This window comes from Hylobates moloch, unplaced genomic scaffold (genome assembly GCF_009828535.3).
Source record: "Hylobates moloch isolate HMO894 unplaced genomic scaffold, HMol_V3 SCAFFOLD_23, whole genome shotgun sequence".
NCBI lineage: Eukaryota > Metazoa > Chordata > Mammalia > Primates > Hylobatidae > Hylobates > Hylobates moloch.
In genome coordinates this window covers 2,630,104-2,648,377 of record NW_026652298.1, presented here as the reverse complement: position 1 = coordinate 2,648,377, position 18,274 = coordinate 2,630,104, and the positions used below count along the sequence as shown (strand labels likewise).

Here is an 18,274-nt window from a genome sequence, read left to right as displayed (position 1 = left end):
CAGAGTTGCAAGTGGGCTGCAAAATCAGTCTTTGTTTTCTAGGCATTTCCACTAACACATTAACTTCTCCCTCTTACCTGCATTCCGGTTTGAGGTTTCCAACTACCTAGAAATCACCTTGAACTGGAGCTATTTAAAAACAGACTTACCCACTTCCCGATAAGTGAATTTCACTTTCTCTGTCAATGACAACCCATTTCCCAATGAGCCAGTACAGAAATTTTGGAATGTATCTGACCTCTCCTACACCTTCATTGACTATTTCCAGACTTCCACCAAGATTTACTGATTCATTTTGATTTGTGTTGAATACACCTTTCTTTTTTCTTCCAGTTGCCCCTAATACAGCCTGAAGGCTCATCCGTTAAGTACCATATTATAGTTCTTGATTCTATATATTTCCTACTTTTCAGGAACTCCATTCTCCAATCCAATTTATATGTAACTTCCCAAATGAAGTTTCATAAAATGACAACGTATGATGGCTTCTCAATGCCCTCATCTTAGTTCTAAGCTCCTGTGTTTGTCTTTCAAGATCTGCCATCATCCTTTTCTCATTTTCATCCCAATATGAGACTTGTTTACTTACCAACACACTCACCTCACTTATTCTCAAGTCTGGGCCCTTGCTCTTGTGGCTTCCCAAGCTTGGAGTGACATTTTTCTTCACATATTGAAAGTTAAGTCATCTTTCAAGACTTAGGTCAAGAACCAAGAATCATCTCCTCCTGTTTTGAATTCTCACTGAATTTATAGTCTATTCTGCACGGTTGTTGGCACTATTCTCTATTCCTAAACATTTCATGTATGTCCTTGACTAGGTTAAAGCTTTTATATTTGTTTTATGTATAAACATTTCCCATGGAATTTAGCATAATACCAGGCACATAAAATGTATTACATAAATACATGTTGATTGACTGACCCACATTTATGCTCTGGCTAAATAAAAAAAAACCTAACCCACCAACAAATATTTTCAGAGACAATTCAACTCAGTTTCATGGGTAAACCAAGATATAAGGCATAGTCCCCGATCTCTTATTAACATTACCTCACAAATGTATGTAGAATTGTGATGTTCAGTCCAGTGTGGATTCATTCAGACAGACCATTAGCAACATCCTTCTTGCAACCTTATTCTTACTATCCAAACTATGCACTCTTTTGTTCCTTTACCAGTGTTAGCTGTCTTTCTTTTTCCTCATCCATACCTTAACTTTCTACAAAGATAGAATAACCTTAGGAAGGACATTCCTCATGACATCAAGGCTTCATTCAGGCCTGATTTCTCAATTTTCCATTGCTTTGACTTCTGGTGCCTTGAAAGGAGGGACTGTAGAATTTAGAGGGTGGAAATCTCACAATAGGATAGGTTCTTATAATGAGAAACAGTGACTGAAGAGATCAAATGGGGGCACTAAGGCTTCTAAAAAGAAATATGAACCCCTTTTCACTCTACTAAAGTTCATTCATATAATTAAGGACTTCTGACATCAGATTTTTCTAAAATCACAGAGACAGGAGTGGATGAGAATGAAAACATATAGGTTTTTCTCATATCAGAAATTGAAAATGAGAATTTCATAAAATATTTTAGCAATATTTAACCATCCTTTAGAGGGACACTTCATTTTAAGTAGGTGGTTTAAGTCTTAAAGCTTGCTATTTACTATACTCCTCTTTAAAATTTGTGTAACTATTAGTAATTAGTGAAAATTAACTTTTATATGTGTTTATGTAAAGTTAAGCTTCTTAAGAATAATATGTACTGCATTTTTGTTTATTATAGCTTACGCACAAAGTCTGATCAGTTGGTCTACACTATTATTCTCCCAGAGGTACCTGAATTGAAGGTATAATTCCTAAAAGAATAAAGCTGGTGTCTAGAGGGAGGGCTGTACTCATTTAACCTTAAAAATTGGGGGATGGGGTGGGTGGAGAGTATAGGAGGTAGGGAAAGATAATTTAAAAATTTAGCATGTAGCACTGGGTTTGTCATCTGAGATATTTGTAAGGAGAATAAAAGAGTGAAGTATCTCAACAAATTCTAGTTTATACCTAGCATAAAATAATGTACTTAAAAAATGTGAGAACTCATTACTTTTTATAGTCTTTAGGGCATTATTATCAAATTAACCAAGTCTAAAAGATAAAACAAAATGCAGAAAATCCACATATTTTTATTAATGAAATAATTATAGTGATTCATAGATCCTTGTTATCCAAATAGATATAAATCTCTTTTTTTGTAATTTGCTACTTTTAAATTCAATTGCCCACATCTTTTTGGTTGCTCTGATTTTTCACAACTTTTCCATAAAATCATTGTAAATAATAAATGTCAACGTGAGATTTAGGTTTCTGATATCATCAGAACCTCTGATATCATCTTTTTGCTTATTATTATAGCTACTAAAATTACAGGCTTGTTTAGTTTAAGTTATTAAAGTTTAGCTACTGCTCTTTTTTTCTATAATGTCCAATTAAACAAAAATGGCATTTACTAAAAATTCTATTAAATATTAAGCAAAAGAACTCTAATATTCAGTTTATATAATTTTCAACAAGTTAAATATACTTTAAAAATAATATCTACGGCCAGGTGCTGTGGCTCACGCCTGTAATCCCAGCACTTTGAGAGGCTGAGGTGGGCGGATCACGAGGTCAAAAATTCGAGACCAGCCTGACCGACATGGTGAAACCGTGTCTCTACTAGAAATACAAAAATTAGCCGGGCATGGTGGCGCATGCCTGTAATCCCAGCTACTAGGAGGCTGAGGCAGGAGAATCACTTGAACCCGGGAGGCGGAGGTTGCAGCGAGCTGAGATTGCGCCACTGTACTCCAGCCTGGGTGACACAGCAAGACTCCATCTCAAAAAAAAAAAAAAAATCCTATCTACAATGAACTTAACCAATATTAAAGGGTTTGAAGGTAGATACCAGAAATCCAATAAAGTTCATTATAAACATTAGACCAAGCTCAGTAGATCAGTAAAGACCAAACTCACAGAAGTGAGTTTAACCCTTTCAGAGCACCATCTCATTTGCCTCCGAATCCTTCCTACTGAATTTCAAACAAGTGCATTTAAGCTACTCTGAAATGAGAACAATTAAAGAATTCTTGCCAAAAGAACATAATTATGGAACAATAGCTTTTTTGGATACAGACCTTCCTTGAGGTCAATCCAGGCATCAACAGAAATCACTAATTGCTTCCTCTAATATTGCCAAGGAATATATATATTTTTTTACTTTAAGTTAGCTTCCATTGCCAAATGACTAGACTGCATTTTCTACCATAAATAATTCATTCTGTTAAAGTTTCATTCATAAAAGACACGGTAGTCAAATAATATTTCCCATTACCTTGTAAAATAAGTAAATAACAACAACAAAACCCACTGGCTTACCATTTTCCTTCTTCATTTTCATATTGTTGAACGGTATATCCAAACATGTCTTCCACCGGGCCGCTGAAAGTCATTGAATTTTTCACATCAACATTGAATGATACGCAGCAGCGTAGAACAACTTTAGGAGAAAAACAAAATCCAGTTACATAGAGTTAACTAAGATTCCATCATGTTTTGAGTTATGGAAAGCATTGTTAAGGTTATCATTGAAAGCTGTTTCTATTAGAAAAAAAAAAAGAAGCTCAAAGAATGAAAACTCAAAGAAGGTCTCAACTCTTAACTGTATTACTAACTGTAAATCAACATAAACTAATTCAACCATTGTGGAAGTCAGTGTGGCGATTCCTCAAGGATCTAGAACTAGAAATACCATTTGACCCAGCCACCCCATTACTGGGTATATATGCAAAGGATTATAAATCATGCTGCTATAAAGACACATGCACACGTATGTTTATTGCGGCACTGTTCACAATAGTAAAGACTTGGAACCAACCCAAATGTCCATCAACGATAGACTGTATTAAGAAAATGTGGCACATATACACCATGGAATACTATGCAGCTATAAAAAGGATAAGTTCATGTCTTTTGTAGGGACATGGATGAAGTTGGAAACCATCATTCTCAGCAAACTATTGCAAGGACAGAAAACCAAAAACTGCATGTTCTCACTCATAGGTGGGAATTGAACAATGAGAACACTTGGACACAGGAAGGGGAACATCACACACCGGGGCCTGTTGCATGGTGGGGGGAGGGGGGAGGGAAAGCATTAGGAGACATACCTAATGTAAATGACTAGTTAATGGGTGCCACACACCAACATGGCACATGTATACATATGTAACAAACCTGCACGTTGTGCACATGTACCCTAGAACTTAAAGTATAATAAAATAATAATAATAATAAAATAAAAAACCATAATGACTTTAAAGAACACAGATATTAACATTCAAAAAAATTCCATACTAATTTAATATCTGTACCATTCCTAGAGCTGAGGTTTTCAGAATGTGTGGAAAAGAGCAGGCAGAAACTCAGATTCATATATGACTAATACAGTTGCAGATAGTTTTCCAGCAGTGAGCCCTACAGAAAACCATGGCCATCAATGAACTCTGAACAGCTCATTTTCCCATTTCAACTACAGAGGATGCACATATCACCATGTAAAGCTTTATAAAAATAGATGTCCTTGCTGCTTCGAAAGGAAAAGGCAAGCTGATGGTCTCCACTCAGAGATGGCTTCCTATGCAGGCCTGAGATTTGCTCTGTTTCCCTTCCTTAATCAAGTATTGGATGGAAACTTACACTAATTCTCTGAAGCCTCCTTATAATGTTGGTGTTGATAAATTCACTAGTTGTTATCCAGATTAAATCACATGATATATCTAAAGGGTCTACCCAGTGCCTGGCACATACTACATATTTGATGAGGGTTAATTCTTTTTAATTTTCTCATAGTACAGGTTGTGGAAACTCTTAGTAAGTGAGACTGTCTCCTAAAGAAGTTCTAGAATCACCATCTCAAACGGATGGTGCCAAATTCCTGCTTTGGTACTGGTTTTTAAAGTATACTTGTGAAGTTCCAAAATATTCTTCTCCTAGATGTAACTAAGAATTCTTTCCAGGGGGCCATGATGGCTCATGCCTGTAATCCCAGCACTTTGAGAGGTGGGTGGATCACCTGAGGTCAGGAGTTTGAGGTTAGCCTGGTCAACAGGATGAAATCCCGTCTCTACTAAAAATATACAAAAATTAGCCAGGTGTGGTGTCGTGCACCTGTAGTCCCAGCTAATCGTGAGGCTGAGGCAGGGGCACCGCTTGAACCTGGGAGACGGAGGTTGCAGTGAGCCAAGATTGTGCCACTGCACTCCAGCCTGGGCAACAGAGAAAGACTGTCTCAAACAAACAAAACAAACAAACAAACAAAATTATTTCCAAAGAGCACTGTCTTATAAAATTATAGAGTCTCATCAGGTACATTCAGAGGTGGCTAAATTCAGTCTCCTTTGTTAAAACCACCATATAGCCACATAGATCCTGAAAAATTATCTTTCCTAGTCTTATAAATTGTGAGTGGATTAAATCACTCTAATATTTTAACCCTTGCTCATTATGAACTTTTTTCATAAATATACTTTAAATCCACACTACTCTAATTTATAATCTTTAAATTTTGGCAACAATAGTAACTGCTTTTTCCTTGAAGAATAAATTCATCAAAGAAACAAAAAAAGATACACCCATATATCTATTTGTAAAGTCTTTCTTGACCTCCCTACCTAGAAGTAATCTTTAAACTTCTAAAACCTCCTTTCTTATTTTTTAAGAAACCTCTCATGGAGATAATTATTAAATACTATATAGTTATCTGTGTGAGATTTTTTCCCCCCAGATTGGAAAATTCCTAAAAACAATGACTCTCTTACTTACCTTTTTTTAATCCTTTATCAAAATCTAGCACAACTCCTTGTACACAGATGGACAGTAACATATTTTCAGACTGACAGATAACACGTTGAAGGAAGAAGTATGCCAGCTCTAGTTAAAGATGAACTGGCAACTATTTCATCTTAGTTAAGGAAGATTTCATGGAGATAGAAATTTTCAACTAAGATTTTTAAAGGGAGAAAGAGATGAGATTTGGCAGTTAAAAGAAAATGTGTACCCAGGATTTGGGAGGGTCTCTGCAAGTATTAAGACACAGGCCAGGACAAATATGGTTGCAAGATCATGAAGAGATTTGTCTAGCTGGCATGAAGGAAGCAGAAAAAGAATGGGTGAATTGCACGGGTCCTTTTATGTACATTTCCTGTTCATTCTTCAAGGGTGATAGAGAACAGCTGGTTACCATCTTCTGCATAATAGTCTTTCACATATTTGAAGACAGTTTTAAATGCTGCTTACTCTCTAAACTAAATAGTCATGCACTGCATAATGATGTTTCGGTTAATGACAAACTGCGTATACAATAGTGGTGTCATAAAATTATAATACAATAGCTTTAGTGTACCTTTTCTATGTTTAGATATGTTTAGACCTAATGCTTTACTTTTTTTTTTCTTTTTTAAGGCTGAGCCTCACTCTGTTGCACAGGCTTGTGTGCAGTGGTGCAATCTCTGTTCACTGCAACTTCTGTCTCCCAGCTTCAAGCTATTCTCATGCCTCAGCCTCTTGAGTAGCTGGGATTACAGGTGCCTGCCACCATGCTTGGCTAATTTTTTTTATATTTTTAGTGGAGACAGAGTTTCACCATGTTGGCCAGGCTGGTCTCAAACTGCTGGCCTCAAGTGATCTACCTACCTTGGCCTCTGGAAGTGCTGGGATTACAGGTGTGAGTCACTGCGCCCAGACGCCATTGTATTTCCGTAACCTACAGTATACAGTATAGTAACCACTTGTAGAGGTCTGTAGCCTAGAAAACATAGGTGATATACAGCCTAGGTGTGTAGCTCTACCACCTAGATTTGTGTAAATATACTCTATGATATTCGCACAATGATGAAATCACCTAAGGACACAGTTTGCAGAACACATCCCCAATGCTAGGTGATGCGTGACTGTAGTAGATGCTCCTATTCTTTGCTCATAGGTTTTGTGTATTTATTTTTTGAACAATTTCAAGAAAGCATTTTTTGATACAAGAAATGCATAAAATAATACTTCTGCAGCAGGGTTTCTCAACTTTGGTACTATTCACATTTGGGTCAGAAAATTCTTGTTATAAGGGGCTATCCTGTATACTATAGAGTGTTTAGCAGCATCCTTGGCCCCTACCCACATGAAGCCAATAGCACTTCATGAGTTGTCATAATCAAAAATCTCCAGACACAGCCAAATTCCCATGAGGCCAAAATTGTCCCCAGTTGAAAACTACTCTTGAACAGATGAAGACCAGAACATTCACCACCAATTATTTTGTTGAAGAAGATGACTGAAAACCAACCATGGCTCATAAATCAGCAGCATCTGTGTCACCTGGGAGCTTGTGAATAATGCAGAACCTCAGGCCCTATCCAGATTCCCTGAATCACTATCTACGCTTCCACGAGATCCCCAGGGCAGCCCTGCCTATTAAGGTTTGAAAAGCACAGCTCTGTAATGTGGTATTTCTTTTTCATAGTCTCAATACAGGTAATGGAAGTTACCTAAATAAAAAATGCTCACTATGCTGTAGAGAAAAGGGGAAAAGAATCCTCTTTAATCAGGGTCAATTTCACCCCCCTGAAGGATTTTTCTAGCATGTCATCATCTTTAGTACATTTTCTCCAAAAGCCGTTTGTGGTACCCCCTCCTCAACCTAAGACCAAGCAGTTTTGGTTCCTTTTTGGGCCTGTTTATTTATTCTACATGTTGTGTGGAATGTCTGGGGGTGTGTGCTGTACTTCTTTTTTCATTTCCTGTCCTTAGAGTTCTACAGGCAATTTGCCCAAAATGATTGTAAATCAGACTCTTTTATGTTTTCTGAGGCACCAAAGAGCCTGAAGAACAGGAGATGACATAAAAAAAATAGTTTACATCCAATTCTTTTGATTTAAAGAAGTGAGTAAACAATAAAAGCAGCTTTTCATAACTTTTAGTTCAATGTGCATTTTGTTATACTAAGTTGTCTCGGAACTTTATGTACCAGAAGTAAAGCAAAATTGTACTTATTCACAACCGAGCCTCCGCTTCCACTCCCAAAAAAGAAAAACACAGAGGTGGCTTCAGAGACAATATAGAAAAAATACAAAAAATTATGGGAAATAAACATAGATAAGACAGAAGTCAAAAGAAATTCTGATTTCACATGTACCAGCAATTGAAAACCAGTAATTTTTCCCCTTATAAATAATAACTATATTGTGTACTGACCATATGTTACTCTCATTTAATTTGCTAGCAACTCTATAATTAAATACCATTATTATCATCATTCTGAAAATAAGGAGAAGAAAGCTTGGGAAGGCAGAGAAATGTGCCCACGTTTCCACAGGCTTCCAAATCCAAAGTAGTAACCACTATTCATATTAATTCAATTTTTACATCTTAGGCCTAAAACTAGAAAGGGCTAGTACAAAGTGATATGAAGATGAGCTTAGAAGACAGCCACATATTAGTCTGCATAACTGCATCTCCTGAGAGGCAAATTTGGGGAGGAGACTTTTCTACAATAGCAATGGGCTGGAAAGGATTTGGGGAATGAGTGGAAAGGCTGGGTAAGGAGAAAAGTCCTGGCCACAGAGCTCCAGATCTAACTTGTTGAAGGACTTCAGCTAGAACTTACAGGTCTAGGTAGAAAAGAAATGAAAAGACTTGCTCCCATTCAAATATGGTTATATATGCTATATATGTAAGGGTTAAAAAAAAGAGAAAGATGAAATTGCTGGTGTTGAAGGATATCTCTCATAAAAAGAAATTGTGAGCAATTACTTTACCCCAGGATGGAATTTGATACATAAGAACACTAAATGAGAAAGAGGGAGAAGTAATCTACAGCTCTACAGTGCTTTCTGCTTACAAACATTTAAAAATATAATAATAATAATAACAACAGTAATGATATTGAGCTATTCAATAATTTGTGGAGGTGAGGCAGGACAGCAGACATTCCCCTCTTTTTGTATATTAAGAAACTGAAGCTCAGAGAGGTTGAGTGATTTGCCAAAATCCAGGTTGCATTAATGGCAGAGGCAAGATTTCAACATTGATCTTATGAGGCCAAATCATAGGATTCCTGTAACTAGGGTGCTATCGAGTTGGTCTGATTAATAAAAATAAAAATAAAAATAACAACCCAGCTCACAACAATCCTCAAAAGTCTCACAATAGCTCCTAATCATCTTGTAGCCCTGGAGTATTTGAGAATAGGACTGGCAGAAAAAGGATAAATGGAGGTGACAGAGGCTGTTGACAGATTGAAGGAAGCCATCCTCTTGTATGCAGCCTTGAGTTTCAAGAAGTATTACTGTAGCCTGTTTAGTTGTTGGCTTCTTAATAAAGAAATTCTGTCTTTGGACCAGGTGGTTCAGAAATCCCAATCTAGTAATATCGAGATAGGAATATTCAACAACGAATGCAATTCTGAATATTGCAAATTCCAAGCCAACGCAAGAGAGTATCAAATAAATGGTAACAAGGGAATGTATTAAAATGCTATTGCTTTATTTCAATGGCTTCCTACATATGTTTACCCAATTTAGAAATAGGAGAAATCATAGAATTAACATTATTTTTATTATTTTTAACATAAAAAGTGAAATAATGACATAAGATTAAGACAAGACATAATCATGATTATGTTTTTACAGTGAATGGTTTTAGGGCAAATTCTTTGGTGGTATAGAAAGATAGTGATCCCTGGAGATATATGAACTAATCTTTTCGTCTATATTATTTATTCAATCATTCATATATTCCACTACTCCACAAACATAACCAAGTGTTTACTCTGAATTGAATATATGGTAGGGCCTGGAAATACAGTCATAAAAAGATGATGCTAAGCCAGGCACGGTGGCTCACACTTGAAATCCCAGCACTTTGGGAGGCCAAGTCAGGTGGATCACCTCAACTCAGGAGTTCAAGACCAGCCTGGCCAACATGGTGAAACCCCATCTCTACTAAAATACAAAAAAAAAAAAATTAGCTGGGCACAGAAGTGCACACCTGTAGTCCCAGCTACTCAGGAGGCTGAGGCATGAGAATCACTTGAACCTGGGAGGCAGAAGTTGCAGTAAGCTGAGATCGTGCCACTGCACTCCAGCCTGGGTGACAGAGTGAGACTTCATCTCAAAAAAAAAAAAAGATGATGCTCCTGAAAAAAAAATGGCAAGTGATTTCACCTCTATGAACCTCAGTTTATCATATTTGAAATGAGCTTAAAAGTAACTTTCAGATATTAATTGCTGCAAGAAATACAAATTATGCATTTAGCAAAAGAGAATGATCAGGAAATGAGCTAACTGATTTCACAGGTAGAATCCAAAGAATCAATATACCATTTGGCAGTTGATTTTTCTTTCAAAAGAGGACTTTTCCCTCATTTTGATGACTGTATCTTGAAACACAATACAGGTATGTTACATCAGTGGGAATGAGACAGCAGATTCATGGACTCATTTTCATAGCAAATTTCCTGTTTCTAAACTTGGCTGCAATGACATAACACAAAGAAAATCTAAGATGAGGGTGTCAGGCCTTCCAAGTGGAAGAGCTAGCCAGGGAGGAGGAGTACAGATGACACCAGTCCATTCAGTTAGAGTCCTTGGATTCTCATCTCAGTTGCTCAAAACATGATGCATATCTGTGATACCACCTAGGATCTGAGCCAATAACAAGTTGGGCCTTCTTTCACTCTAATGAAAATTTACTCCCCTCTAACCTATTTTAAGGGTTGCAAGTCTATTACAAAGACAGGGTGACCCTGCAGTGACTCTTTCTAGTATAGTAATGTCCTACTAATGAATTCACAGACCTGAACCAACTGAGAATCAGACAGCATATCTAGAAAGTATGAGCTCTATAATGAAGAGCTGGAGAGCCCCCTCTCTTCCCCAAGCCTGAGCCCTGGTACATTCTTGGTAGCTCTTACCTCTTTTGCCAAAGCCTCCTGGTGGAAAGAGTTAATTCACCCCATTCACATGGTATAAACTCATAAAGTCAAATATTCTCACTATAACTAAAAGGTGATATATTAAGTATTTTCTATAACTCCAAATTTACTTTTATCTACTAAATTCAGATGAAATATATTCCATTTTGAGGCAATACAGGAGGTTGGAAGAAAAACATTTTAGTAATAAGAGTTCGTGAAAATTGGAAGCCCTTTTCCTTAATGTATAACAACTTTATAATATTAGTCTTATGGGTCGGAAATTTTAATCAGTTTTATTACGCTTAATAGGTTAAGTGAGTTTGATCTCAGTTTTGATGTATATATATGGTTGCTGTAAATGATAAAATTTGACTCAAAGTATAACTGAATCCAAAAACTCTATAGTACTACATCATTCTAGTTGGTTTGAAATCTGAAATGAGTATTTTTATAGCACCATAACCTTAAGAAGGAGGAGCCACAGACCTCTAGTGGCAAAGATATGGGGAACAAAGAGAATTAAAATATGACAAACAATTATAGGGCCTTGGCCAATGAGTACAGAATCAACACAACCATTTGGAAATGATGTCATAATCTCAAATACAGAAAATTTATATTTGATGTAAAAAATAATATATCCAACTCAGTGTCTTCTTCAAACAATTGGAACTTCCCAGTACAATTAATGTTAAGAAGAAAATCTGGCTCAAGAAATCTTACCAAAATTCTTTCATCAGAAATGATGTAATATGTCAGCAAGATACCTACCTCCATCAACAAGTGTAGAAAAGCAAATCCAAATAAACACCTCAGTATTTAAGCATTTTCCAAGTTTCATCCTGGGAAGCTGCTTTTTAACTTCATCTTGCCACAGCAAGCGAATTGTTTTGACTTTTGGTGCTAAAGTCCTGTGGCTCTCCAGTTATTACAAATGGTATTTGAACTTCAAAGTGAGTGTGCGTATATGTGTGTATCTGTGTCTGGTGAAAAGGAGGCAAGGAAGTATAGTTCTTGATACAAAGTAGGGGTTTAATACAAGTTTGTTAAATGGGACAGGATGGAATAAATCGAAAAAAATGAAGACTTTCAGTATAAAGGTCATTCTGGCTGTAAGAAGTTGTCCCATTTTATAAGTGCTACCCAGAATAACTCCTGGAGTGTTTCCCAAACATCCTTTCTTAAAAAATCTTCCTTTAAAATTTTTTCTACATAAGTTTGTTCTTTCACAGTGTTTATTTTCCTTTGTAGTATCTACAGACATCTGCTCTTTCCCCATATCCTCCCACCACAAATAATTGCCTGCTTTGCCAGCTCTTCTCAGACCTACTCTTGATCTCTAAAATTCTTAAACAGTTTCAGAAACCAACCCCCTTCACCACATCAGCATCATCTTTCGGATCTATGTTTTACCAAATAAAAAAGCTGCAGAACCTCAGGGGTCCCTGGATCCTACTGTGGGAAACACAACTCGTGTGTTTGTGTAAGCCACATGAGCACAGAACTCTGTTCTCCAGCTGCCCTGGCATCCTGAACGCTGAACTCATTAATTTCCGTGACTGCACAGCATGGAGCACTGCATACGGAAAGGCGTACTACACTTCAAAACAAAGCAGGGTGGCATCCTATTCACGTATTTACCCAGAAATATGATATTGTAAGCCTTCGCATGTATAAGAATCTGAATAAAAGAGGTGCTTTTATTAGTGGAATATTTTCCATGAATTTTATTCATTTACTTATAATTTTTTCTCAGTAAGATATTGCCAGTTATAAAGGTATTTTTGTCAGTATACACAGCAGGCGTTTTTGAGGGTCAGTAAAGCAAAGAGGTAGTATACACTGTAAAATAAATTATTTTTAATTTACCTATTAGCTTTAACTGGCAATTGCAAATTCCAGGCACTAAGAGATTCAATTGTTGATTCTCTTATACTATTTAACAGGCTAATTTTTCTGGATGACTTGGATGTGAGCTTTTGAAGGCATACACATGTCCAAGCATAAGGGTGAAACAAGAGACACAGTTACTACTTCACTTACTTTCCTTGCTTCACCTAGGGACAGTGAGTTATCTTACTTCTCTTTTGTTTATTTATATGTTTAATAATTCCAGTGGAAATTACAGAACTGAAAATCATTTCTTTAACCTTGTATACTATTTCTGCTTTCCTGACAAATGAAACTACCTGTTGTGCATGCTAACAAAAATAACTGTAGGATTGGCAATGTGTTGCCAGCTCACATATCTTACTGAGAAGAAATTATATGTAAATTAATAAAATTCATTTAAAAGAACCTGCTAATAAAGGTACAACTTTTTATTCAGGTTCTTTCTTTTAAGGCATGAATGGACAGAGTACATAGGATAGTTGGGTAAGACTTGACCCTGAGATTGAACCAATGACATCTTAAAAGTGTGCAAAAGACAGTATCCAGTTACCTAATGTTCAAATAGTACAAGAAGAGCCAAAAGCTATTCTCCTTTTCCCTAATAGTACAATTAGGAGTTTGGAGGTAAAATTGTTTAGTGAAAACACATTTAGATGTAAATAAAAATAAAATAGAAATGAATGAAAACAAATAACATAGTCAAATATACCTGAAGGTATTTATTTAGATTATTGAAATTTAGGAGTCAAAGTAAAAAGTTTTTTAGAAATATGATCATTCATATGCCTAATGGTATCACCTATAACATATAACATACAATAGGTATTCTTCACTTAGTGAAATTCCAACACATGAAAAAATCTATTAAATTATGTTGTGACTTTTTTGTTGTTGTTGTTGTTGTTGTTGTTTTGAGGCAGGGTCTCAGTCACTCAGCCTAGGATGCAGTGGTGCAATCATGGCTCACTGCAGCCTCGGCCTCGCCAGCTCAAGCGATTCTTCCACCTCAGCCTCCCAAGTAGCTAAGACCACAGGCACATGCCACCATGCCTGGTTAATTTTTGTATTTTTTGTATAGAAAAATACAAAAGTGCTCGTCACGTTGCCCAGACTGGTTTTGAACTCCTGGGCTCGAGTGATCCGCCTGCCTTGGCCTCCCAAAGTGCTGGGATTACAGGTGTGTCACCACACCCTGACTCAATGTTGTGATTCTTTAGACTGGAAAATAATTACTGGCATTTTAAGTTATCTACCACATTATTTCAAAAATAAAGCATGCCTAGACTTTTACAAATGTTTTAACTTGTATACAAGGTTTTCAGGACATAATCAAAACATAAAATGAGGTCTACCTAAGTTTTATTTTGCTGTGGGACTTAAAAGAGGTGTTAGATTTAGTTTGACCTCTCCTTTTTTTATTTGCCATATTTCTCAGAAACAGGAGGCAAAATATACGGATTCACAACATTTCTTTTGTGATGGAATTCAATCGACTAAATACTTTGTGGTTTAACACACAAGTGGTCAATCACTAACATTAATAAATTAAGGTCTTCATGAAGCTAACTAACAAAATGAAATACTGTGCACACTCTGACAGTGTACCTCAACCAAAACCAAAAACCTATTAAAAAAATTGTCCATCCTAGAGTCACCTAGTAGCTTTAACTAGCAATTCCATATTCAGAGATGCCATTGTTGATTTTCCTATGGTATGTAATAGACTATCTCTCAATGTCTCAGTACTGCTTCTAATCATACACTGCCACTTAAACTAAAATGATTCTGTATAATTTCTCTCCCTTCCTTGCTTCTTCCCAGCTACTTATTACAGCAATTTTCCATTATATCATTCACTACCAAACATTTCCTTCATTCAGAATTTTTTTGGTTCCTCTACTCAACTAAAAACTTGTCCATTTTATGAAGAGAATATAAGCCAAACGAATGTAACTTGTTATTCACCTGAAAACGCTTAGAAAAGAAATCAGAAAGTGTTTTAAAGGGCATTAAAGTTTGTTTATAAGAAAATAAGAAAAGTCTCAGTAGCTTGGAATGTTGAAATATTTCAGAAGGCAAGGGTCACTAGAATGCTTGTTTTTGTTTCAGAGGAAAGAGATAACTTTTTGATGCTTTCTTTTCTGTTTTGAGATAACTCTAAACTTTGTTTTCTTAGTTATAATTGCTGTTGCTAAGACCAAGATGATCTTTCAGCACTTAGAACATTAGTTGGGCAGTAACATCCTTGGATCCAAACTCTATTTCTATCTAGTAGCATCATCTTTTACATTCTTTCCATTAGTCTTCAAGAGTATCTTGAAACTGAAGTAAATACAGATGTTATAGTCAATATCCCCAAGAACCGGCAGCCAATATTTCCCTTAAATGGAAGCATTCTGATACTTAGAATCACAACACTAGTGACTAAGTATTTGTTATATGTAAGGATCTTAAAATTCAGGGTAGAGGTTACATTTGCATGGGAGAAGGGGAGGAAAAAATTGGGTCTAAAAGGAAATAAAAACATGGCTTTAACTTTATATGTTTTTAGAGGGAAATGCTGACTTTCCACTTCTGATGTTTCCTTCCATGGGGTGAGTGCCTCACTGGTTGTAATACTTCTAGGCTATTTGTCAACCTGCCCTTCCTTCACACTAACTGATTGGTGAGTCTGGAAGGAGACACTGTATGGCCAGCCCCGTCCTCTCTTTCTCATTTTCTTTTAGAACTGAGCCTGCCTACGTTAAGAAAATGCTTTGCTTTGTTCGTCCAGTGTCAGGCTCTCAGCTGGTGCTGGAGTGTAGACAGCCTCCTCTAGGGTTCAGTAGTGGGAATTTAATTCATCAGCCATGCTGATTCATCAGTCTGATTCTTCGTCATTTCCCAATTGGTTCTGACCTCAAGTGAGGAAGAGGTTTGGTCTTTACTGGACTTTCTCAAAAATCCTAATAAAGTTTTATTTCTTATGAAAAATAAACAATTACAGAAAAATGTTTAGATTTTGCAAAGCTGGGTAGAGGGCACATTGCTATTTGATACATTATTCCTCATAATTTTCTTGTTTGCTTGAAGTATTTTATGATAAAAATGCTTTTAAATTTTCCCTGTATAATTATCACTATACATTTGGAGATGTAGTAACAGGATACTTCTCTAAGACTTTCTAATTTTATTAAAATTGTCCCCTATTTTCTTAACTATTTCAACAGTGAAATCACAGTGCCATTCTTGCTTCTTAGAGAAGCAAAAATGCACAAAATAGAAGAGCTTGATTGAATGACCTTTATTATCTTTATCCATGCCCTAAAATGTTAATACTTTCAGCCACATTGAGATCAAGGAATGGGCCAGGAGCAGCAGATCTGAGAAGGCACGAGTAGGCAAAGGCGGAGATTTGCTAACTTCAGAGGTAGGCAAAATGAACAACCAAATGGCGGAAATCTGGCCAAGGGTGATTTGTTATGGGAGCTGTCATCTCGCATTCATATTCTGGTGTACATGACTGAGATTCAACTTCCAAGTGGGAACCAAAAAAAGACAAAGATTTTGGAAATCAAATTGGCACTATGATTAAAGTTCAATTTGCTTACACAAATGTACTGGCCAGAAAAGATACCGACTTGCTAGAATTTTCACTAGTTCCTCTTTCCATAATTTTGTCAGTACTTGTCCACAGTCCACTTTCTTATTTTATGTACTAGCTCTGTGCTATTTTGTCTGGATGGACCATTGCCTCTTCAGAGATGTGCAAATAATCCTCACCATGGAACTGAAATTTTCTTTAAGAAAGAGGCACATATGCTGCTCCAGGAACTCATAATTCCTTACTCTGGGAGAAATTTAATAAATAGGGAAGTAAATTAAGTAACACTTACTGACTTTCTACTGGCCATTTCTAGTTCATGAATATTAAGCATTCAGGGAAGATGCAAATTAAATAGGTCATCGCCCAATTTAGGATTGGTCAGCATGCAAGAGGTGGACTGAACATCTATTTCTGATGATATCAAGAAAATATAAAGATGGAAGGAAGAAATGCCAAGGTGTTTCTACAATTATCAGCAAAGTTATAGAAAACAAGATATAGAAAGATAAATGCAGATAAATAAGAATGTGCATTGGACAATTTTCCTTACGTACTGCAATTTTTGAAAGCTTTCTAACATCAATCGTTTCTCACCATTCCATATATTCTTGCAACTCCTTGCTTTTAAGTTGTGATTTGAATCTTGAAAAGGGCAGAAATTTGAACAACCAAACCAATAACAACAACAAAAAGAACACCTTGTGACATCAATAGAATCTAATAACTAATTTCCTCAGAAGGGTTTCTTGTATCAAAATATATACACACACACGTCTATAAATTCATCACCCAATAAATGCTGTCCCACTTTTTAAGCACCATTTTAGACCCATTAAAATGAGGGTTCATTTGACCTTTCCAATCTCATTACTACTCTGGCTCAGAATGTCAAGTAATGGCCATCCTTTAATATGCGCAGTTCCCTGAAACATCTTGTATTCTCAATTGAACTTCTGCTAAATTTTTCCCCACTTCTAGAAATTCCTTTCTTCAATTCTTAGCCTGGTGAACTCTCCCCAACTCCCCCGATGATAATCATTCTTCCTCTGTTTTTGCAGAACTTTTACACATTTATCCCATAGGATATATCGCTTTATATTAAAGGTAACTGGTTTACATGTACTAGTCTCCTGTTAGACTGGGAAGTCCTCAGAGTACTTAAAGATAAGAACTTATATTCTCATCCTCAATGCCTAGCACAGTTTCTGGATATGATTAAGAAGGCTTGTTAGCTCTTAGTATCCATTTTTTTCATTAGTAATAAAATCTTTACTTGGGGCAGCAGTATACACAGCTAGAAGACAACATGTAGATATGCATAGCTGTATGACTAAATACTGGCCCAAAAAAAGTAAGTGGAAGTATTGTATGGGATATCCCAGAAATCCCCTGTGCAGAACTGATTTGACTCAGAGTGCCTTTTATGTCCTTCTACTTTGTCTTTTATCCTTCTTCTACCTTTCTTCTTTGTCTTTCTCTCAATTATGAACTCTTATACAATAGTTAGCGTTCACTCAACAGAGTGAATTTTGTCCCCTGAGATTCATATGTTGAAGCCCTAACCCCTACAGTGACAGCATTTGGAAATAGGGCCTTTAGAGAGGTAATTAAGGTTAAATGAAACCACAACCACTGGGGCCCTAATCTGATAGGACCGTTGTCCTTATAATAAAAGAAAGAGATACCAGATCTCTCTCTCTCTCTCTTTCTCTCCTTCCTTCCTTCCCCTTCCTTCCTTCCTCTTTCTTTCTTTCTTTCTTTCTTTCTTTCTTTCTTTCTTTCTTTCTTTCTTT

General features: G+C 36.4%; 1 protein-coding gene across 1 annotated transcript in view; it reads right to left on the bottom strand.

Moving 5' to 3' along the window:
* ITGA1 (integrin subunit alpha 1) overlaps positions 1-18,274 on the bottom strand; it is a 170,613-nt gene that overhangs the window by 105,460 nt on the left and 46,879 nt on the right. The window contains exon 2 of the mRNA XM_032144683.2: positions 3,415-3,535. Within this exon, the coding sequence (XP_032000574.1) occupies positions 3,415-3,535 (121 nt within the window). The remainder of the gene's footprint in view (positions 1-3,414; positions 3,536-18,274) is intronic.